The sequence below is a fragment of the Girardinichthys multiradiatus genome, chromosome 18 (genome assembly GCF_021462225.1).
Source record: "Girardinichthys multiradiatus isolate DD_20200921_A chromosome 18, DD_fGirMul_XY1, whole genome shotgun sequence".
NCBI classification, from domain to species: Eukaryota; Metazoa; Chordata; class Actinopteri; order Cyprinodontiformes; family Goodeidae; genus Girardinichthys; species Girardinichthys multiradiatus.
The window spans coordinates 30,063,359-30,088,471 of record NC_061810.1 but is presented as its reverse complement, the minus strand read 5'-3'; the positions used below and the strand labels follow the sequence as shown (position 1 = coordinate 30,088,471).

The 25,113-nt window shown below is 37.7% G+C and overlaps 1 protein-coding gene across 1 annotated transcript; it reads left to right on the top strand.

The window, feature by feature from the left end:
- Positions 1 to 482: 482 nt before the first annotated feature.
- LOC124884667 (prolylcarboxypeptidase (angiotensinase C)) lies at positions 483 to 18,180 on the top strand. The gene is made up of 9 exons (XM_047392718.1): positions 483 to 992; positions 10,268 to 10,408; positions 10,481 to 10,582; positions 10,706 to 10,887; positions 11,087 to 11,244; positions 12,814 to 12,986; positions 16,647 to 16,814; positions 16,903 to 17,090; positions 17,533 to 18,180. Exons 1-9 carry the CDS (start codon positions 819 to 821, stop codon positions 17,777 to 17,779), a joined length of 1,533 nt encoding a protein of 510 aa, XP_047248674.1. The 5' UTR covers positions 483 to 818; the 3' UTR covers positions 17,780 to 18,180.
- The last annotated feature ends 6,933 nt before the right edge of the window (positions 18,181 to 25,113 follow it).

The following is a 25,113-nucleotide window of genomic DNA, read 5'->3' as shown; positions in this document are numbered from 1 at the left end:
GTACGAATCCAAAACCCCTGATGAAGCTGTTACACTCCTTACCAATTGGTGGCGGTAATGCACCTGAAAGTTGTTCGATAAACCCGTTAAACAAGAAGAAGAAGAAACTACTAAACTAGTTGATGCCAACATAGTTAACTTTAGTTCCGTCTTTTGTCATATAAAAAATATGATTAAGGGGGTTGATAATAGTAAAAATAATAACGATAAAAACTATTAAAGTTCTAAAACTAAAAAATATAAGATTAACATCATTGTTATTAAGGAGTCGTGTAAGCTTGAAAAATGAAGTGAATAGTTTGTTTGTTTGTATATGTATTCATACATTAACTATCATATATAAACTATAGGAACATGCACAAAAGGCCACACAGTCACAGGTTTTTTTTCTCTTGCACCAGAAATATCCTCTATAGCTTTTTGTATGGCTGAACAAAAAATGCCTCTCACAATATGGCGGCGACGTTGACGGACGTCGCTCACGTGGCGTCCATTCTTCTCTGTCTATAAAACAAGCCTTCTGCTGTGTGATTACCTCACCGATTGCTAGCTTAACAGAGTTAATTAAAGGAGTTGAATACTTTAGAAGAGTTTGGTACCTGATACCCACTCTTCAGAAGTGGACTTCAGCCGCTGCTAAACCCAAGTTCACAGGCTAAATGGCAACACCTCTCTGGACCTGCTGACATAGGTTAATCTCACTTCCTCTCTTCTACGGGACAAGTAGACTTATTGCAACCACAGCAGAGATCATGCGGCAGTGTTGATCATTTGCAGAAGATCAGCACACCGAGGGCTGTGATTTGCACTGGAGGTGAATGATGGCTGGAGGCAGGAGTTTGGAGAAAATAGCAGCTACCTGCATCATAACGTTGTGTTTGGCTTGTTTGCACGTGACCTCCTTAAAATCACAACTTTTCACCAGAGTTGGGGGGTTACGTTACACCACGGAGCCCCCCATCAGTTATAAAACATTGTACTTCGATCAAAAGGTGAGTGAAAATGTTCATCTTTATTTGTCATGTTTATTAATTTTTGCTGAATTTGTCACCTTAAAATAATAGATGTTTTCATTCTTTTGCTGGTTTCTTCCGCGTTTAATTCTTTCCCTTTCACTTCTCCATTAGTGCTTGATTTATACGTTCGGTAGAGAGAGAGAGAAAACAACGTTACATGTGTTTAATTAAATTGTGTCTACACCTAAAAAAACCAATATGTAGCCTATAGACTGCGTTTAGCATTACAGTGTTGTTTTGCTTTTAATATTGTTTGTGATTAGCATCGATATAACTAAATAACATGCATGTGTGTCTCATCAGCATGTAATGAAATTGCATACTGATATTAAATCATATTGCTTGAGAATGAGGTACCCCAGATGATTTTTGTTAGTTCAGATTTATAATGGTCAGATGACAGTACTCCCAGTCTACCAAAATACAAATTTAAAGGAGTTGACCCTTTTACAACAAAGTGTATTTCCCTTTTTATGCTGTATATTGTTCAGGGTTCCTATGTAGTTTTGAAAAGTACAGAATTTGATTTTGCTCAAATCGTTTTGGTTTTTAGGTTACTGACAGAACCCACGCATGAATGCATACTCACACAAAATTTTATAAAAACCCTAAACCCAGTTAGGTCAGGGTTTTTACCTTCACCTGTTATTTCTAAACCGGGTCCGGTTTGGATGCAAAAAAGCAGACATAACCAGTTTTAGATAAAAAAAACAAACAAACAAAATAAAGGTATCACATAAAGAATCTGTATTTAAGGTCTATATTTCACAAGTGTAAGCATTATATATTTTAACATGGAGTTCAAGTTTGTCTAGATGCCAAAATCGCATGAAAATAGCTCCTTACCTTGCTACCAAATTGTAAGCCAACTTAAGCAGGTTTTCTTTATTATTTATAGAACAGATAGAAAATACAATCCAGTTTGTCAAATGTTTTGTGCTCAAATACCCTCAGTTTGTAAAGAATTCAATCCAAGTCTGAGTATGTGATTTGAAAATGGAAAATGTGTAAAAGCCCTGATTTTATATGATCGGTTTATTTATTATTTTCTTTACTACTTCACTTCTTGGTTTCATTGTTTGCTGTTTTATAAATAAATAAAAACTACACTGCTTGCTCTTTCTAAAATTCCCACTTCACCTAAACCTATAGGAGTTCATGTGATGTGTCTGCAGACAATAGGTGTTTCCATCTGGCTTCCTGTAGTGAAGGGAAAGCCATCGGCTGTGTTCCTGCCAACAGAACCAGAACCCTCCTACCTGGCTGTCTGCCTAAAGAGGTCTCTGGGGACCCATTTCCTTCTCAGGGGGGTTTGAAAGATCTTCATTCAGCCTGAACGTTTTCTATTTATCGTTACTTCATGGAGATTCATATTACATGTCGGACGGTGTGCAGTGGTACACGGCGCGTCTGGTTTTAGTCAAAACAAGAAGCATCTGGTGCAGCGTAAAGGTCGACATACAAAAGGCCCCTTCTTTTACAAGGGATAAAGGCACCTGTACTGAAAAAAGATAACAAAAACTTGAATACAAATTTTGTCACCATGTGCCTGCTTTTTAATTTGTTATTTATATGTTATATGGGTTATTATTAGGCATCAATCACTATGAGATTCTCAAGGTACAGTTGAGTAAAAATATAGTTTTGTGCTATGATGGTTGGACTCAAAAGATTTAAACAAAAATATTTAAAATGACTTATTTTGAGCAGAAAAGCAGTTATTAAATATATTATTTACCATTATGTCAATATTACATTAATTACTATTTTATTATATTGTTATCTAAAACATTTCATCATAGTTATGATTTTGATAGACAGGCTTGAGTAAAAATAGACTTTAATTGTTTATTCTTTGTTTTCAGCAGCTATTGAGCAGGATATTATCCATTTTGAGGTTTTATTTGATTTTAATAAGATGATATCAGCTGGTTAATTAATGGGACTTTCTGCTGTGATGACCAGCCTTCAGACAGCTGCTTAAAAGACATAACACTCATCGCTTGCCAACTGTGGTATTAAAACAGCGTCACCTTAACAGTTATGGGTAATTTTCCGTTTCCTTTCTACTGTTTTTGTGCCCATGCTCGTTGCTTAAAGAGATTTTACCAAACAGCCTATTTTGTTTTTTTCTGTAAGCGTAGCAGCTTTTTCTTTTCAGTCTGACTGGCAGTGTGCAGCATTGCATGGAGGAGGGGCAGAACTGCGTTACTCTATGATGTATATATTAGGAGAAATCTATAATACGTTATCCTAAACCTATTTTTGTGTTTCGTACCTCTGAAAATTTAGAAATACGCAAAGTAAAATATGAAAAAGTATTTACCAGATGTATTCAAAATAAAAGCTGTGTCCAACTTAACAAGAAAAAGCTCTGATTTATTGTTATGTGTTGGATTGCTAAATCATTTATTCATTTATTGTAACTATAAAGGAGCCTTAAGCGGCCTTTCTGTTGTGATTCAGTTATTAAATATTAATATGAGAGTATGATACTATGGGGGATGAAGAGAGAGGAAACAATCTATGTTACACTAATTTCACTAATAATTCAATACAAAGACACTGATCACAGAGTTCACATTTTAACATGTCTCCTGCATCTTATTGTTTAGCACAGTTAGTGGATCTAGATTTTCCAACTGTAAACATCAGTTTCTGTTTGGATTAGTCAGAAAAATAAAAAGTATCCAGTTTTTGTTTTCACGTAAGACTGTTTTAGCACTTTCATTCCTTGTTTTTGCCCACCGGAAACCGACTTCTCTTTTATTAAATAAACTGAGGAAACCATGGAAATAATGGACATGCTGGCTGATACTATAGTAAAAGACACTCATAATAAGTCTTTGCTCTCAACAATGTTTGGATGTGTGGACAATGCTCCACACCTGTTCCTGCCCACAGCATCCTGTCTAATCAACCGAGCTGACAAGAAGATGAAGAGCTTTTCCTGCCATTAAACGTCCCGTCCCTCCACCCTACCCCCACTGTTTTGTCTCATGTGAGGTCCTGTATGCCAATCAGCGAGAAATTGAATGCTTCTTCATGAAATTTACAACAACTCCCTCCCCACCCCCGTAACCACCTTTTCATCACTTCTGTCATGTCTTCTGTTATCTGAAAGGGATTACGTCTCACCCAGCGTTTTTCACAGGTTGTAGTTCAGACTGCTGTGAAGGGCACGAAGTTCAGCAGTTATCATCAGGAAATCCTCTTGACTGTGGTCTGCATCCAGACAATGAATGGAAGTGTCCTTTAGCATCCTTCATACTTACTGCTAGAGTGTGCTGCAACTTATGGTCTAGGTGTTTACTTTGGGACTCTGTGTGGTGGAAAACAAACGCAGCTTCTTGACGTTTGCCATGGTTGATATTTAGACCTACAGTGCCTTGCAAAATTGTTCATTTTAATACATTCCTCACGTCAGTGTATCCTCTGGGATTATATGTGCTAGAGCAACACATAAATAGTATAACTGTGGTTTGGAAGGGAAAGTACTTCACTCTAACACCCCTAAATAAAATCCAGTGCACCTGGAGGGTTTATATTTAAGCAGTAAATAAAGTCCAACTGTAAGTAATTTAGTCTCCATAAGAGTACAGTTGTTCTCAGAAGGCCTCAGAGGATTGTTAGACAACATAACTAAACAAACAGCATCACGAAGACCAAGGAACACAGCAGACAGAACAGGTATTAGTTGCAGATTGTGTAAATCTGACCTTTGTGGAACGACGGCATTCAGACGTCCTGGTTGCAGTTTGCCATAAGCCACAGCAAACATGTGAAAGAAGGTGCTCTGGTCAGATAAGATCAAAAACATTTGACTTTTTTTGCCTACAAACAAAAAAAAAACATTTGTGGTGGAAAGGTAGCGTGGTAAATCACCCTGAACACAGAATCACTATGGTTAAACAAGACTGCAAAAGATTTGAGAGTGACGTGTGTGTTTACCTTCAGCGGGACTATGACCCTAAACATGGCCAAAATAAAGTGCAATGGTTTAGATTAAAGCCTGTTCTTGTGTTTGAATGGCCTAGTCAAAGTTCAGATCTAAATCATATTGAAAAGGGCAAGACGTAAACATTGATGTCTCTAAATGCACTTCATCTAATTGGACTGAGCTTGAGCTATTTGACAGATAAGAATGATTTGTATCCCTAGATGTGCAAAACTGGGAGACACAAACCCCAAAAGACTTATGGATTAAACAGTAGTGAAAGTATTTAAAACTTTGTATAATTTTCCTTCAACTTCATAATTATGTGCTACTTTATGTTGGTCTGTCACATAAAAAAACAATACAATAAAAAAAAAAAAAAAATCGGTAAGACACTATTAATGTGCAGCATACCCACTGATTTTAATTGTATCCAACTGAAATAGGAGATGATTTCTGTGACCACATGGGGGCAGTAGTTGTTAAGTTCTGGATGTGTTATAAAACCAGACTTACAGGTAGTGTGCTGTGCATACTGAGTGGAAGAGTTAGTTAGGTTTTGTTGAAGCATTAAACTCCATACTCCCTTCCCTGTTCTCTTTTAGATCCGCGTTTTACGGGAATATTTTTCTCTGTGCAATAAAAAGGAGATTTTGTTTTACAGTAATTTCATGGTTCAGTTCCCTAAGCTGGATAACAGCTCTTTTAAAAACCTTGGAATACACTTAAAAATAACTAAATATATAAAATATAACAAATTCATGATAAAGTAACTGATGTTTGCACATGTTACAGCATGTTTGGCCATCACCAGTCAGCTTGGCTGCCAGACTGCCGAACATTTCCTTTAAATTGTCTCATGGTCCCTTCACCTTTCAAAAAAAAATTAATAAAAAATACTGCCAAGTGAAGGAATTGAGGCTTGAATGAACACACTGAGGCCCTCAGAATCTTTTTCCTGTCACTGGCTCATAAAAACCCTGCTTCCTTTGTTTCTTCCAAGGACGGTACAGAGTGACGATAGGGGGAAAAAAAACAAACAGAAACATTTTTTATTATGTCCTTGGAGCTGTTTCAGGGAATGGACCTCAGAGAACCTCATGGGGTCGTCTTCTCCATGAAGCTGCCTTTGTTTGGGAAAGAACACGGGAAAATGGTTGAAAGGAGAAGATGCCGAGAATCCCTGAGGTTTGGTGAAAGGATATTTCAGAGCTGAAGGTGGAACTAATGTGGCATCTTTTTTAAATGGTCCCAGCATTTCTCTATACAAATTGGTGCTAATTACCCTAAAAGTCCAAAGTCGGGGCTGTGACCTAGTAGCAGCTTACATTTGAGAAGTGTGGCCAATTCATAGAAGTTTCTCCTTATCTAATTTTCAAGTTATACTTTACTTTGTCTGTCTGGCTCTATAAGAGAAGAAAAAAGGAGGTAAACTGAGTGGTTCCTGTTAATACTGGCCTCTGCTCAGTCAGTAAAACTCAAATTGCTTTCCAGTGATAGTGATAAAATACAATGTTGTGTAAAAGTATGCCTACCCCTTAAACCTATTTTGTCCCAATACCTCAAACTTACATGTATTTTATCAGGACTTGGTTGATGGACCAACACATCATTTATTTATTTATTTTTTCTTTAAATCGAAAAAATGTGGCGTCATTAAATATTCAACCCTTTTTTACTCTGATACACCTAGGTATAATCCAGTGCAACCAAGTACCTTCAGTAGTCATATAATAAGTAAACAGAGTCCATCTATGAAGAGTTCAGAAGTTTGAAACCAAAACTGGACTTTTCGGCCAACATGGTAAATGGTGTGTGTACAGGAACACTGACACACTGATAGATTACCCTAAACAAACCCTCAGCACCGTGATCCATAGTGGTAGTAGCACTATACAGAGAGGACCATTTTCTTCAGCCATGAGAGGCAAATAAGAGTGGATGGGAAGATGGATGGAAGGAAATCTGCCAGAGGCTGCAAAATGTTTGGAAGTGGCATGCATATTAACCTTCCAGTGGGCCAACAATCCTAAACATGTAGCCAAAATGATACTGGAAAGGGCGCATCGCTGGTGGTGTAGCTGTTAAGCGTGCGACTATGTGTAGAGGCTTTAGTCCTCAATGCGGCTGTCCTGGGTTCAGGTCCCAGTGACCTTTGCTGAATGTCTACCCCCTCTCTTTTCCCTCTTTCCTGTCTACCCACTGTTGAAAAATGAAAAATAAAGGCATCTAGTGCTGCAAAAAAAAAAAAAAAAAATGACACTGCAAAGGTTTTAATTAAAGCATAATCATGTGTTAGAATGTATCAGAGTCCAGCCCTATATATAATTGAGAACATGCAACAATGTAACATCGCTTAAGCTAGTTTGCAAAGAAGAATCTGCAAATGTCAGCTGGTTTAGACATACCCAGGATGACTTACAGCTGCAGTTGCAGGGTAAAGCTGGTTCTACAAAGCGCTGCCTCAGAGGGGGTGAATATAAAGGCACTGCACACTTTTCAGATTTTTATTTGTAAAAAAAACCCCCCAAAATCTTTTTCCTTTAACTTCACATTTAGTCTCTACTGTGTGTTGATCTGTCACATGCATTTCAAAGACAATACGGTGATATTTGTGGCTGTAATATAGAAGAATTAAAAAAAAAGTTTAAGGCATATAAATACTTTAGCAAGGCAATTAAGACTTACTGTTAGTAGGCTCAAAGAGGATTGCTTCATTAACTTATCAAAAGCTGATTAGATTGTCCAAATGTTAAGAAATAATGCTCTTTGCAGCTGTTCTTGGTCATTATATCTTAGTATGTAGCTCTCCCCACTAACCTTTGCAGGAGCCTCTTGTCTGCCGAGGCTATAGAGCGGGGAGCTCCACAGGTAATTGGAGAATCCAGGATCTGTTTCTGAGCTGTTGCAGAAACAGGACAGTGAACAGTGTACAGATGATCAGAATGAGACAGAGGCTTATAGTAAACATAGAGCCTGGTCCTGTAGTTGCATTTAAATTGGATGTTAAACTGCCCTCCATGCTGCTGTTAAGATTCATGATTTGTAATCAGTTCATGCTTCTGAATACAGAAACCATTTTTCTGCAGAAAAAGAAGAACATTAAAATGATGATCTGACTCACTTATCCTCTCCCCTTATCATCATCCACCATGTTTGCTTTTACTTGTTGATCATTTTCTAAGGTTTATTTTCTAAGCTGAATTCCTGTCTTTAATTAAGGGAATATGGTAGATGTAGAACAACTTTGTGCAAACTATGTAAGAGGTTTCAAGACACATAAGCTACCATGTTTATTGCAAATATAATATATGCTTTGGAGGGTAAAGATGGGCTCCACGTCTATCTGATACAGTGGGGATCAATAAAAATAAGTAATGCTAGAGACATATCTTACAATTAATGAAAAACATGACTTGCTTAGAACAGGAAGGCTAAAGTATGTAGTAGTTGGAGTGCTGACGTAGAGCAGGATACTTTGACATTATTACAGGACCATGATATGGTGCAGTTGCAAAATGGCTGGGCCAAAAAGGTAGAGCCGTGCTCAGTTATTCAGAACTTTTTAGAGGTACAAATTCAACCCTGAATCTTGGCCAATCTCAGTAAACTCTCTTCTTTAAACAGGGAAATACTATACATGTACGTGAAAATATGGACAAATGTTCAGTTGTTTATTAATCACATGTCAATGTCTAACCTTATTTTGTCAGATGTGCAAAGCTTGCAGAGACATACCCTGAAAGATTTGCAGCCGTAAACTGCAATGGATGGTTGGAGTACGAATGCACACCATACATTTTAAGATTATATTAATAAAAAAAAAAAACATGTAATTTTCCTTACACTTTACAATTGTCTATCATGTAAAATCTTAATAAAAACACATTAAGGTCAGTCAGTAATTTTCTACCGCTTATTCCATAGTGGGTTGCGGTGGAGCTGGTGCCTATCTCCAGCAGTCTATGGGCGAGAGGCGGGGTACACCCTGGACAGGTCGCCAGTCCATCGCAGGGCACCTTATTTTGTATTTATCTCTAAAAAAACTTAATTATTTAATTACAAGTAAACGGCAACAATTAACCTTGGCTTTACTCCTTAAATAAAATATATCACTAAAAAGGTATTGTCTAGTTGTGGAAAAAGTTAAGACAAACTAACCCCTAATGGCTAGACGTACCCCGCTTGACTAAAATAACATCAGTTATTTTAGACGCTTCTTATAGACATCTACCTTTGTCTGACATCAGTCTGAGAAAGGTTTGCTCCACTCTTTATTTTCAGCTGTGAGACTTTCACTCAGCCTTGGACTTTGCATTTCTCAAGCTTAGTGCTTGATGGATTTACTAGAATGTTGTGGGTAATTGTTAGGTTGCAGGGTCCATTTATTTTTGTTTTATTTATTTTTAAAAATGGTATTACATTTTCTTCAAAGCTTTACAGTTGATAAGAATTATTTTCTTAGAATGCTGTAAACATGACCTCTGTTCTGGTGTCATTAGTCCAGAAGTCCAGGGTTCTAATGCAGTCTCTTTTTTTAATGCACAGACCCACACTTTTCATATTAACAGTAGAGAGCCTGCTGTAGATCACATTTTAGGGTTTTTTGAGACTGCGTTTGGCATCTTGCGGTCCACTTTTATGGTGAACTTGCTTGGACAGCCAGACCTGATTCTGTTGGCCATTGCTATCAATGTCCTCCACTTGTAGACTGTTTTCACTACAGGGGAAGAGGCTGATTTCAGATTATTTCGACCATTTTAAATGCCTTACCAGTCATACCCTGGTACTATTTACTTTCTGAAGATTTCCATTTTGAATCAGAATTGTATTTTTTAAATAAAATGTTCTAAAAAGTTTTAAAAGGTTTTTGTTTTGTTTTCTATGTTTTTTTGGGTATATTACTTCATTTTGTTAGTTTAGTTAAAATTGATGTAAGAAATTAATACATCCAAATATGGTAGAAAAACACAGGCTTTGATAAGGTTTTTTCCACATGACTGTATCTCTCCAGTTTTTGGTCCTGGTACAAACACAAGGTCAAGGAAATTACCTCTTACAGCCTTCAGTCTCCAGGTAAAGTTTCAATTTAAAATTGATGATTGCATTGCATACTTGTCTGCGAGAAATGACTAAAGTGTAGCAGAAAATCAAACGCGTGCATCCTACTTTGCCTCTTCCAACAGCCTTCTAAGGTAGTTGAAAAGAAAGCCTTTTGGATCTTAACTTGATGCACCGAGGAAGACAGTTCGAGTCTAACTACGGACACATTGTAAAACATAATATGTTATTGAGCTGTTCTTACTATTCACAGATTGATCACTTTGGATTCCTCCAAGATGGCACCTTTAAGCAAAGATATCTTGTGGCTGACAAACACTGGCATCAGCCTGATGGACCTGTTTTGTTCTACACCGGAAATGAAGGAGACATCACCTGGTTCTGCAACAACACTGTAAATATACAGATGTTCATCTGCAGATTGATAGTTTAGCCATATGTAAAATCTTTTACTGCTTCCTTTAAGGGCTTCATGTGGGAAATTGCAGGACAGTTGGGCGCCATGCTGGTTTTTGCAGAACATCGCTACTATGGAGAGTCTTTGCCATTTGGCCAAGAATCTTACAGTGTAAGTTAAGACCCAAAGTTGCCAGTCTCCATCTAACGGTTTGATCAATATCGTGTTTTATTAAAAAGTATGCATGCATGTATAAATAACCAATGCGTGATTCTTAATTCGCTCTGAATGCAGGACAGCAAACACCTGAATTACCTGACGTCAGAGCAGGCCCTTGCAGATTTTGCTGTACTAACTGAAAACCTCAAGAGTACTGTACCCGGTGCCCAAAACAGCCCTGTTATCGCCATCGGTGGCTCCTATGGAGGGATGCTCTCTGCCTGGTTCAGGATGAAATATCCAAATGTTGTTGTTGGGTAAGGGTTTCATGCACCAATTGCCTTGTGTGTTTTGATATTTAAACAGCTGAGAAAAAAAAACTTTGACATGGACCCAATTGTCAAATTTTGTACAGTGGTCCTGTTCATAAATCTTCTCCATAGATGACTGATGGTAATTGATGTAAGGTTTCTGAGAGAAAAAAATAATCAGTTCTGTTTTGTTCTTGGCTTTCAGGGCTTTGGCAGCTTCAGCACCAATATGGCAGTTCCCTGACATGGTGCCATGTGGAGATTTCTATAAAATAGTAACACAGGACTTTGCCAAAAGTGGCAATAATTGTGACAGAAACATCAGAAGATCATGGAAGGCTATAAATAATGTCTCCTCTTCTGGTAAGTTACACTGTAATAAAGGGCTGGTTTGGAAATGTTCCCCTTCATCTCAAATGGAAGAAGTATTTTTCTATTCTTATCCTACAGCATTTGGTATTATTGCCTACCAATAAAAAGATGACACGTTTTTAAGAAGAGGCCTTTCTTAGGGGAGGACATTATAAGGTGTAGCAAATCATTTTAAATGTCTTTGAATATTTACAGAAGCTTCTAGCTTTGCTCTTTAAATGATGTGAACGTGGAATTCTAATTTCCCCTTGGGGATCAATAAAGTATCTTTGAATTGAATTGATTTGAATTTGTTTAGCTTGCTTAGTTAGAAAGATTTGTGAGTTGTAAAGGAAATAAAGGACAAAGAAAAGTTTTAAGAAAAACATTTTATCCTGGGCATACACAAGCTGCTTTGAAAATGTATTGTGTTATTGTATCATGATTTCAGTCTTTTCGGTGGACCAAAGATGCGGGACGAGCAGGGATGGTTGGCGAAATGATCTTTCTTTATTGCTGAGCAACTTACAAGTGCCAGTGCTGGCTTAACTGGCGATCCAGAATGCAAAGTTCACAAATCCAGGTTACAGGATCGCAGAAATAAGCTTCACACATATAAGTCAAACGGGTAGCAATATATGACTACGACACCGCATGGAACAAAGGACAAGGAGGAACTTAAATACAGACAAAAGGTGGACATGATACAATAGGGCAGGTAATTAGGGTAAACAGACACAGGTGTGGACGGACTGGCACAGAGGCTGAGATGCAGATAAACCAATTAGGAGTAACAGAAACAAGAGGAGCTAGACGAGGACCAACAATAAACAAACCCACAGAAACCAGAACACAGATCTAAGAACAAAAATACGAAGGACAGGGCAGGAAATAAACTTCAAAATTAAAAACAGGAGAAACCGATCTAAACAGACAATCATCAAACCCATAAGAACACAGAACAACGCAGAACCTAGACAAATCAATAAGAAACCCAAAAACACACCTGAAGCATAGAAACTAAAACTACCATCACCAGAAGTAACAGAAAAAACACCTAACTAAATTAATGTAAACAAACACCAAACCAAAACTCCACATCATGACATTATTGTATAGAAAAGTAGTTAATGTCCCTTTGCTGGAGTCTATTAGAAAAAATGATCAGTTAAAACAATCATGGTGAATAACTTTTTAGATCTCAAAAAACATCCTTGCACAAAGAAATAAGTTCCTGCTCAAGCAAAGTTTTCTGTTGGCTTGTTTTTGTACCTCCACAAGAGGTTTTGTTGCATTAAACACATAAATACGAGACTTTTCTGTAAATATTATAAAGTCCTTTTCTCCTGAACAGCCTAATTTGACAAGGTAATGGATGTTTTATTTACATTTAGAGTAACTGCAAATTTCTGACACCGAAGGTGGAACAGCTAATGGAAGCTGTGGTGTTTTTTTATATAATACAGTTTTTTTCTTTTGTACCAAAGAGAAATCATATGCTCAATAAGGCTCAATGTAGGCATTTTGTTTGATATTATTATTACATTTTTAAAGTAAATAACTTATTTTTCTCTCATCAAGCGTCCGGTCTTCAGTGGCTGTCAGAAGAGTTCAGTTTATGCTCCCCTCTTAAAAACAAGAATGATGCTGTGACCTTTAAAAGCTGGCTTCAAGAGACCTGGGTGAATCTGGCAATGGTGGACTATCCGTATGAGGCTAATTTCCTCCAGCCACTGCCTCGCTGGCCAATCCAGGTAAGGACAACATTTACACCAGTGTACTGGGAAATATGTACAGTAGTTCAGTAGCCTGGCTCGAGTTCAGTTGAGCATCATATTTAATTTCTTTTTTTTTTTTATCCTTGAGTGTGGTTTTCTTAGTTATTACGGGGTTAATTATATCTGATGAGCTTTTTTTTTTACATTACTTAGCCGTCGTATCTTCGAAGTCTTTTATTTGCAAAACATAAGAATCAAATTGCTTTAAGATTTTAAACGTTCATTAGACAATCAGCAAATAAAAATCAATGGCTTTCATTTGTGTTTACCACCACTGAATGGTTTGCAGAACCAAATTTTTCTGCAATTATAGCTGCACGTCTTTGGGGTGTGTCTCTGCCAGCTTTGCACATCTGAAGCCTGAAGTTTTTGATCATTCTTTGAAAAATAGCCCAAACTTAGTCAGATTAGACTAAACATTATTTTCGCATTCTTAATTTGATTGAGGTCTAAACGTTTACTGGGCAATTCTAACACATGAATTTACTTTGATCTGAGCCATTCTCCTGTAGCTCTGGCTTCATGTTTCGCGTCATTGTCTTGGTCGAACATGAAACTGTGCGCCAGTCTCAAGTCTTTGTCCAGTATTTAGCTCCATCCATCTTCTCATCAGCTATGTCCAGTTTCCCTGTCCCTGCTGAAGAACAAACATTCCCACAGCATGTGAGGGTTTTACAGAACCTCTGTATTTCTAATGAGATTCAATTACACACAGCTGGATTTAATTTACTTATTGGGTGACTTCTGAAGGCAGTTGGTTGCACTGGATTTTGTTTAGGTGATTGAATGTATAGGGGGCTGAATACAAATGCACGTTGCACTTTAGAGATTTGTGTTTGTGCTCTATTTGTCACAGAAAATCCTAATAAATGCATGATTTATTAAGAAATTTGGAAGCCATTTATCCATTTATTAATTACATAAAATTGACTAACATTGGTTATTTTTGTACAGGAGGTGTATAGCGGTATTATTTTTATTTGTTTGTACTCTCAATTTCTATTATATATCTATATATATATATATATATATATATATATATATATATATATACATGCAAACAATATAATTGATTTGTATAATGCATATTGGATATACTTTTGCCGGATGCTTTTTGTAGTTGTATTATTTTGTTTAACGTTGGGGTGGGAGATATTTAAATTTTTTCACAACATTGTTCATTTCTAACTTGTCTTGCAAAGTATGAAAATAAAATAAATACAGTGATAAAAAAAAATGCATGAATCTACTACGATAAAATGTGAAAAAGGGGTATGAATACTTTTGCGGCTTTATTTGGGTGCAGTGTACTTAACCAGTTTTTTGTCATTTCACACGCTTATACTAAGCACGGTTTGTCTTTTACTGCTTAAGTTTGCCTCCCAGGGGTCCCCACAGGAATTTCATTCTTCCACCAGTCTGATACATTTCTGTTATTTATTACTGAGCTATTGAATAGATCCGTGAGCATCATGTTTCATCATGTGAAATGAGCACTAAATGGTCACTTTGAGTTTTTTTGGCTCCCTTCTCTTAATGTATGCAACCCCTATGGGTGGTGTAAGCGGTTTAGGCAGTGGGTGCAAAGAGGAGCTTTTTAATGACAAAGCTAATGTGATTATCTGAGTGAGTGTGAGAACGGGGTATTGAAGGCTTAGAGGAGGGAAATCTGTTGGCAGAGATGAATGTATAAAACTAATCCTATCTGAAAAGTAAGAAGAAGATGCTTTGCAGCTATTGCTGTGTTTTTTTTTTTCTCGCTCCACAGTATAAATCTTTAGTTGGACATGTCTGTGGCCCTCCTCAGCCATCGACCACCAACTCCTCCCCTGCCCATAAACAAAAGCCTTAGTAACAAACTCTACTCTGATGCCGATCCCCTCCAACCTCTAAAAATAAAGAGAGCCCAGTTTTTCTGCCTCACAAAAGATGCGGAACAAGAGCGCTGGCCAATTCTGCCGCTGCAACCATAACAACACGCAGTGAAATCAAACAGGAGCTGAAATGCAAATATTTATCATTCACGCTAATAACGCAGAGAAATCAGCGAGTCAAACAAAACAGCAGGAACGAGACTTAAGCCTTTACATTTTTGAATTATTTAACTTGTTTTATCTGAATACATGGAGGGTTTTCTTTCTCTCATGCCAAAGTTAGAGTAATAAATTCAAGTTCATTCCAGGGAGTTTCATATGCAAATCAGGTGCCACCTTTATGCGTGGAAAAACACTTTATGGCCCCCAAGAAAGCATTCTTTAGCCTTGTAAAGAACTTAAATCTAAGAGAGTTGGATGCCTGAAGTTTTCACTCACACAGAGCTTCTAAAAGGTGTTTAAGCTTTGCTTCAGTTCAGTTGTTTTTGCCCCGCTTTTAAACAGCTGTTGGTCATTTCTCCCCTTTGCCAATTCGTACCTTTGGTCTTGGTCATTTCATACCTGACTTTTTCGGGTCAGTAATGGGGCCCTCTATTACAAGACAGTTTATACCATCCATAGGTTATAGAGAAGAGCACACACTACAGGGGTTTTGCTGCCCGGTAAAAACAGTACAGTAGTGGGTTTGCCATCTTTTGAGTGGTATGTTCTTGTTGAGGACCACAACAGCTTTGCTTGGAAACAGGTTTTATCTAAGTAAAAGAAGCAAAACATGTACAACTAATTTTTACTAAGTTTATTTCACAATAATAAATGTGCACTTGCATACCAACACTGGTGGTACACACTATATGTACACAGTAACATGAAAAAGTATTTGACCTCTTTGTTGAGTCATGAAGTAACTTTTTTTATCTCACTCTTTACACCCAGGCTTGATTGCCGCCAGACCTATACAATCATGAAATCTTTTATGGAAATCAAAACTGTATGGCAACATGAAGTAGGCTAAAGGATATCAAAAAGCAACACATCATGATCTGATCTAAAGAAATCCAAGGACTGGAGTGAAACAAATCAATGACCTTTATGATTCTAGAAAGGGTTACAAAAGAACCATAGTAAGGGTCAATATCCATAAGTAGAGAAACCATGGAACGGTAGTAAATGTGATCCAATGAATGGCAGACTCACCACATTTACACGAGTCAAGGATCAAGGACTCACTTAGAAGATAATTAAAGAACCCTAAAGAATATCTAGAGCACAGGAGCCTCACTTGTTAGTTAAGGTCAGTGGTTCCGTGATAATGGTCCAAGGTGAAAACCACTGCAGACCAAAACCAGAAAGGCCTGTCCCACATTTGGTTAAAAAAAAAACATTGTGATGATCTTCAAGACTTGAAGAAAAATATTGAAGAGACGAAATTTAACTTTTTGGAAGGTGTGCATCCAGTTGCATCTAGCGTAAAGCTACTACAGTATTATGAAAAGAACAGCATACCTACCATCTGCTTTGTGAATTCAGGACCTAGATGACTTGCCATAATTATCTGAACCGTAAAATCTGCTCTCTGCCAAAAAATCCTGAAGCAGAATGTCTAACCATTAGCTTGTGACCTTAAAGCTCAGATACATTCGGGTTTTGCAGAAGAGCAATGATCCAAAGCACACAAGGAAGCCTACACCTGAATGGCTAAAAATAAATAAAGAAAACAAAATAAAACTGACTTTTTAAATCTGCTCTTTTTTTTTTTTTAAAGGTGGTGTGCAAGTATCTTGGTTTCAATTCCACTGTGTCTGACCACCAGCTGCTGCATGGTGTTGCCCAAGCAGCGAAGGTCTACTACAACTATACAGGAAGCTCTCCTTGCCTCAACACATCTCAGACAGCAACCAGCAGCCTGGGTGCCCTTGGCTGGTTCTTCCAGGTACACAAAACAGCTTAGGGATTTACAGAGTTAACAGTACGTAGGTTTACCCGTCAAAATAAAAATGTTTTGAATCCATCTGTTCTAGGCCTGCACAGAGATGGTGATGCCCATGTGCACAGATGGAGTCCAGGATATGTTTGAACCAGAGCAGTGGAACTTCCAGGCCTTCTCTGATGAGTGTAACTCCATCTTTGGCGTCAGGCCTCGAGCTGATTGGGCTGGCACTGTCTATGGGGGAAAGAAGATTGGTTCCCATAGCAACATTATTTTCAGGTATAAGATTATTAATAAAATACAGACAGTATTGCTTTGTGTTTTTGTTTCTCAGTGGTTGAAGAAGAAATTCCCTTCTGAGCTTGACTAACTTTTATCACAGGTAAATAAGACCCTTTCACAGTGATAGCCACAGGAAGCAAAAATGTAAAATACAATGGTCTCTGCACATCTTTTCTGTTAATACATTGTACAACTCTTAGTTGTGTATATGCAAAGAGACCACACAGTTTTTGTAGTCATCAAGAAGCTTCTGTCATCATTCTGACTGGACATTAGATCGCTCTTATAAAAAGTGTCAGAGTTCATTTAAACTTGTTGGTTTTTGGGAACAGACTTGTCTCTTAAGAATAGTCCATGAATTATCTTGAGGACTGGGTTCAGCACCATTCCAGCACCAGTTTCTCAGTGTTTGTGTGTCTCTGATGTTGTATTTTTTTAGTAACGGAGGACTTGATCCATGGTCAGCTGGTGGAGTGACTTCCAACATAACTCAATCTCTGGTTTCCATTCTGATTCCTGACGGGGCTCATCACTTGGACCTCCGCTACAGCAACAACTTCGATCCACCCTCGGTCCGAGCTGCACGGGCATTAGAGCTGAAGTACTTTCAGAAGTGGATCAGGCAAGCTCAAAAGTCAACTGGAACTGGATCGACTAAATCCAAAAAGAGGAACAATTCTCCTTAAGATGTTCTTGGTGTGCAAGATTTAGCTTTAACTTGCATGAAATGGAGTTTTCATATGGTGCTTTCTAACTGAATAATGCCAAAGTTTCTCCTTTTGTGAATCATTTCCTGGTGAATGTCATGTCGTATGACCTTCTTTCATCTAGTTAGAAACACTCGATTTGTAATGACAAAATACTTGGGGAAAAACATTTTGATTTGCATATATAATAAAAACAAAACTACTGACAAACAGCTGTAATAAATACATTTTGTATGCAGCTATTCAAACTACCATAATTGAAATTATTATGTAAATACTGGCACATTTTCAGTTTATTTATTAAGTAAAAGCAGATATGGCTTTGCCCAGATGTTGAGTTTTTTCTTTTTTTCAAAATAAAGGCTGCATTGACAATCACATTAATTTTTGATTTTAATATTATGGTTTGTTCAGTTATTATTCCTATTGATTGTCATTTAGGTACAGTAATTTGTTAGTTCTGAGTTGAAAGTTCTAGCACCAAATATAAAGGACATTTTCCACATTGAAGGTTTTTGCTTCACTGAGGTTAATAATAAACAAAAAGTTGTTGTTTAAAAAAATGATCTTATTTTAGAGTGCCTTTCAAAAGTACTCTTACCCCTTTAACTTTTCCAAATGTTTCCATGTTTTATACACAAACCTTAATGTGTAATGAGTGTGTGCATGGTTGTTTGTGTGTTGCCCTGCGATGGACTGGCAACCTGTCCAGGGTGTACCCCGCCTCTCGCCCATAGACTGCTGGAGATAGGCACCAGCTTCCCCGCGACCCACTATGGAATAAGCGGAATAAAAAAAAAGACTGACCTTAATGTGTTTTTATTAAGATTTTACATGATAGACAATTGTAAAGTGTAAGGAAAATTACATGTTTTTTTTATTTATTAATATAATCTTAAAATGTATGGTGTGCATTCGTACTCCAACCATCCATTGCAGTTTACGGCTGCAAATCTTTCAGGGTATGTCTCTGCAAGCTTTGCACATCTAACGACAGAAAACTTGGCCCAGTGTTGTTTGTAAAAACAGCCCAAGCTCAGCCAGCTTAGTATTAACTCAGCCCAGCTTTTCTGTCCCTACTGAAGAATAGCATCCCCACAGCATGATGCTGTCTCCACCGTGTTTTATAATGGGGATGTTATTTTCACACAAATGAACAGTGTTAGTTTTTCACCACACATTTTGGGTTTTTTGTTTGTAGGCCAAAAAGCAAAGATTTGCACTCGTCTGACCAGAGCACCTTCTTCCACGTTTGTATATGACTTGTTGCAATTTCACACTTCTTATTTCATCTTGCCAAACGTCCATAAAGGCCAGATTTTTCGAGTGCATGGCTAATATTTGTTCTGTCAACAGATTCCCCCACCTGAGCTATTGATCTCTGCAGTCCGTCCAGAGTTGTTCTTTATGATGTTTGTTTACTAAAGTTCTTATTAAACCTCCGAGGCCTTGACAGAACAGGTGTGTTTAAAAATCTGACGCAGAAAGCAAAAAAACATCAAACACAGATGGATGTTTATTTACTCTTTAGGTCACTTCTAAAGACAGTTTGCTGCTCTGAATTTTATTTAGTGGTATCAGTATATCTATCGATCAATCTATCTATCTATCTGTCTATCTATCTATGATCGATCGATCATGAATTTAAATGCAGGCCATTGTATAAATACTTTTACAAGTTACTGTGTGTCATTTTTATTAGTATTTGATACAGATGTCCTACTGAGGAGACTCTTTGTCATGTTTACCATGTTTATGAAGAAAAAATGAGGCCATAAAGTTTCATTTCCACCGAGCGAGAACAAATGCACATCCTTGAGATTTAATAAAAACCCAATCGGAGGAGGCCAATAAAGCAAGTGGTGGGAGGTTATTGCGTTTACGGCTGCTGACCTTACCCCTGTGGACCAACCTGTGGGATTCCCCTTGGCACACATTATTTCACCGGCTGCCATTAAAAGTCTAAATTGTGGGACAAGGACAGGCTGAAGACTAGTTTTTTGGCCCCCCTGCTAGCTATATTATTAATACATTTCCAGCAGTGCTGCAGTGGTTGTTGGAAGGTTAAAAGTGATGCCGGCATCCACAGTCAATTTTTCTGTTTTTGCCAGGATACATTTCTTTATGTCTCTTCACACTTTTTACCCTTCAAAGCAAAAGTTCCTGACATAAACAAGACCTTGTGATGGAGATGAGGGCGAACATGTGCTGCTCTGGTATGTGAGTTTATTTTCCACGAGGAGTAACAAAGCCCGACTTGAAGCATTTTGTCACAGGTTTGAATGAATCTCAGACTACTCAGTGGAGTTAGTCAGTCCTAAACATGGGGGAGGACGGGGTCTCTGGCACTAAATACCCTTCTAAAAACGTTTCTCAGGACTTTGAGAGGTCATCAATTTGGTGGCTCCTTTTTTTCGCTACCCCTGACTGTCGTCATCAATCAGAAATGTTATTAGTATTCGCCCAAGATCAAGCTCTTGAGTGCATCCCTCCTCAGACTGAGACCACACACTATTGGGATGAGATTAAGCTTGTGCACATCACATTGTCCTTTCTCACTTCTTTGGGGTTTGGTTCTGCTGAATAAGTAAAATCTCTTGAGTAGGTTAAGAAACAACTGGGAAAATAGATCAAAGTTTGCTAATGATGTTCCCATGTAATGGCCCATCACACATTTGGTTATTGGTTATTGGTAATTAACATTGCTGTAAGTAGCTAAAAAAAGATGTACCAGAACATCTTCAGGTACAAGTAACTCCTAAACTGTGCTCTCTGTTCCTGTTTTTTGAGTCGACCTACATCTACCCATCCCTCCCACCCCCTCAGCTTAGTGCAACAATAGAAACTTGTTTCCGGGATCTCTGCGTCAGGCTCTTTGGTCTGAATGACCTACCAGCATAAAAGCCAAGACCCCCTAACAAGGAAAAAAAAATCGGGGGGGGTGTAGTATGGCTGCCATGACTGTGATGATGATGTCACCTTGCCAAAACTGTACCGCTAGGAAAATAAATTCAGTATTTCCTCTATGAGAAGATGCTGTGTATAATGACCTAATAAAGCTTCAATTATACTTTTTTTGTGATTTGAAATTTTTATGTCTTTGCTTTATATTTATATTATATTTTTTGTCTTTGCTTTATATAGCCAAGATTATGTTTAAGGAAATACAATACCGTGCAAAAGTATTCATACCGTTTAATCTTTTTCACATATTGCCACATTACATCCATAAAATTCAAAGTATTTTATCGGGATTATACCTGACATTCCAAAACAAATTACTGCATAACTGTGAAGCAGAAGGAAAATGGTTTTCACATTTTTAATGAATAAAATTTGCAAAATATGGCAAGCATTTGCAATCATCCCCCATTTCCCCTTAAATAAAATCAAGTGCCACTAATTTCAATGGACCCTACTTTGTAGAATGGCCAGTGTTGCTATGACAGTCGAACGTCTTTGAGGGGAATATCTTCACCCTCTTTGGAAGAGTCAACATCAATTTCATAGGGGATTCTCAATTGGATTTATGTCTGGACTTTGACTGGGTCATTCTAACACATGATTATGCTTTGATCTAAGCCATCTAACATTGTAGCCCCGGCTGTACAGTGTGCTTAGGGTCATTGATGCTACGTCTCATTTACTGTGCAGCCTCTTAATATCTAGGGATGTTTATTTAGCTCCATCCATCTTCCAATCAACTCAGACCAGCTTTCCTGTTCTTGCAAAAGAAAAGCATGCTCACGGCATGATACTGCTAGTGCCATGTCTCATGGTAGGGATGGGGTCTTCAGGGTGATATACAGTGTTTTCTGCCCCACATAGCATATTGCCTTTAGCCTCTGCTGAGCAAAGCACCTGCTTCAACATTTGCTGCGTCTCCCCCCGCCCCCCATTTTCAGATGATGGGTTCAATAGTGCTTGGTTCAAAGCTTGGGATATTGTTTTATGACCTAACCCTGCTTTAGACTTCTCCACAAATGTGTCCCTAACCTGCCTGGTGTATCCCTGATACTGTTTGATCACTAAAGTTTTCTACCAAACTTATAAGGCCTTCACAAAACAGCTTTTTTTGTTCTCAGATTAAGTTATACAGTGGTCGCACGAGATTTTATTTCTGGTATCGGACTAAAGGGGGCTGAATGCAGGCCATGCTTTCAGATTTTTATTTTGTAAAAAGATATTTGTAAGTCCTACAATTTATCCTACATGTTATGATTATGAACTACTCTGTGTTGGTCTATCATGAGAAATTCAAATAAAACCATTGAAGGTTGTTGTTATAACATGACAAAATGGGGAAAAATTTAGGGGTGTGAATACTTTTAGATCCAAATTGTTCTTTACTTTTGCTCTTTTTTACACGAGCATTTGTTGTGTTTAGGTTTCCCTTCAGATGACAGTGTTGTATTGGCCAAATGGTTGCATAATCTCCTTTTTGCCTGGGAATTAACATAAGAAAGAACTTTGCTCTGCTTCACCGATTTTTATCATTCAAACACTTAAACAACTCAGTGTTTCTGGAAATTTATTGGGCTGTTATTCATTTTTCTCATATAAAAGAAATAAAATGAATATTTCTATCAACTGGCTGGACACAGTAAAAAATGCTAATCACTAAATGAATTAAAAGTGAGTCAAAATGTACCTGAAAATAAGTTAACTGCTGGCAAAAACTTCCTGGCTGTTGGAAACATCCTCCCTTGTATTCACTGTGGACCATGAAACTTCCTGTAAATACATGATTGTTTACAGCATAAGTCTCATACTCAGGATTTCTTAAGGTCAACATTTCTTCTGGCACACTGAGCCCGAACTGCACTTTATTCCCCTTTAATTTAACAGCTCCGGCAGCTTTTCTAGTTAAATCATCTGTTCATTATTGAGACCCGTTTTACGAAGGGGCTGTGAGGTGCAGTTTAATGAATCTCTGGCACAAAGCTCCCTTTCAGTGCTGCCTGAAGAATAGAGGGCTATTTAGACCCTGCTAGGGCTTTATGTCAAAGGCGTCCCATAATAGCTGTCAGGCCAGGGCAGAAATTCCCACTGGCCTGGGAATGCACTAGAAATCAACTTTTGCCATGAGCAGATTAAGACAACAAGCAAGCAGTTGGGAAGATTCTCCGACATACTCGCATATGTTTGGGGACAAAGATTTTCCCACAGAAAATAAACTGTGCAACTGTATTGCTGTAGTTTTCAACTTCATAAATAATGAAGCTCCAAATAAACTATTTTGGGGTGAGTAGTTGTAATGATTCCATTTTGGCTTAACCCTTTAAAGCCTTATACAACAAACTTTATTTTCAGAAAATTCAGTATTTCAAAAATGGAACAGTTGTTTTGTTGCTTTAAACATGAAAAAATGTAGTTCCTTTTGTTAATGTTCTCAATCATAACTGACACATTTAGCTTTTGCAGCCATGTAATTATCATATGCAAAAAGTTAGATTTTTGTATGCTTTAAAAAACATATGGCACACTTGAACAATATTTTGCATTTTTGAGGAAAGGACTAACTTTGGTTAAAAAAACACTAGTCCCAGAAATACTTGTGTCAAAAATGATACAGTGCTCTGAAAGAGTATTCGCTCCCCTACAGATTTCTTATGTTTTCGCTTTTTCATTACACCTAATTGTTTTACAAACATATTTTATCAGAAAAAGATTATCTGACCAAATGAAAAAGCAGTCTTCAAATGATAATTTGAAGAGTAAAAGAAGCTATCCAAACCAAGCTGACGCTTTGAGAATAAGTGATGCGCTCTTCTTGTTAAATCAAAAATTAACTGTGATTAACAATATTTATTTTTAGAAAACTGACCTCAGTATCACTAGCCACATCACAACCTGTACCTGAATCTGTCTGAAAACATGAATTAAGCCAAAAGCGCTCAAAAAGCAAACACATTATGTCCTGCTTTGAATTCAAGTACAGAGAAGAATTGAAGTCACCTATCAGCATTGAAAGGTTTAAAAAGTCATTTTTAGGGTTTTGGAAACCACAGTGAGAGCTATCATCCACAAATACAAAAACATGCAACAGTGGCAGACCTTCCCAGGATTTGCCGATCTACCAAAATACTCCCATGAACTTGTTGTTGATTCGTCCAGGAGGCCACGAAAAACCCAGAACAACATCTAAGCACTGTAGGCCTCATTTGCCTTAGTTAAAGTCAGTGCTGAGGGATTCCTAAATGATAAAGAAACTGGACAAAAATGGCCCCCATGGAGGAGTTCCAAGGAAGAAACCTGATGCTGACCAGAAATAATACAAAAATCTAATTTGCCAAAAACTTCTTGATGACCTCAAGACTGAAAAATTTTCTGTGAACTGACGTGATGCAAATAGAACGTTTAGGAAGATGTTTGTCCAGCTACATCTAGCATAATACCTACACAGCATTTAAAAACATCCTATAGTCAAACATGGCCATTGCATTGTAATGTTCTTGGATTCCTTTCCTGCTACAGGATCTGGACAACTTGCCATTATTGATGGAGCCACAAATACTGCTCCTTACCAAACAAATCCTTAAAGGAGAATGTCTGGCCATCGGTTTTTGACCTTAAGCTCAAGCCCTCCTGGGTTATGCAACGGGAAAATGATCGGAAGCACACCAGAAGGTTAACTCTGAATGGCTCAAAAACCCCAAACGAATGTTTTGGAATGGCCTGGGCAAAGTCTGGACTGAAATCCAATTGAGATCCTTTGGCAGGACCTCAAAAGGGTATTTATGTTTGAAAGCAATTTTGCAAAAGAGAGTGGGCCAAAGTTCCTACATATCGATGGAAAAAGACCTATTGCCAGTTACTGCAGATGCATGAAGGCAGTTGTTGCCACCAAGGGTGGCATAAACAGTTATTAGCTTTAGGTGGCAATTGCTATTTCACTTAGAGCCAGGTTGTAATGGATAGTTTTTTTTCCATTAATTAATAAAATCATGATTTGAAAGCTGCTTTTTCATTTGACAAGTTATCTGTGTTGGATAATAAAACTAGTATGATAAAACATTTAAGTGTGACAAAACCAAAAGACATCCGTGAGGTGACAAATACTTTTTAATAGTGCTGCATGTTTGGCATTCTAAGCAGTATTGCTTGAATTGTGGTGTTTAGTGACTGCTTTGAGTAAAAAAATAAAACATGCCATCAACTAGGGCTTGAAAGCCTTTTCTTTTCATTTTTACAGTCATATCCTACAGTTTAACAAAAGCTGTTATGGTTCAGAGCACACACTGACAGAGGAGCTTTCTGACAGAGCTTATTGTCTTCTGCTCAGTTGGAAATTTTAGACAAATCCCTCTTAG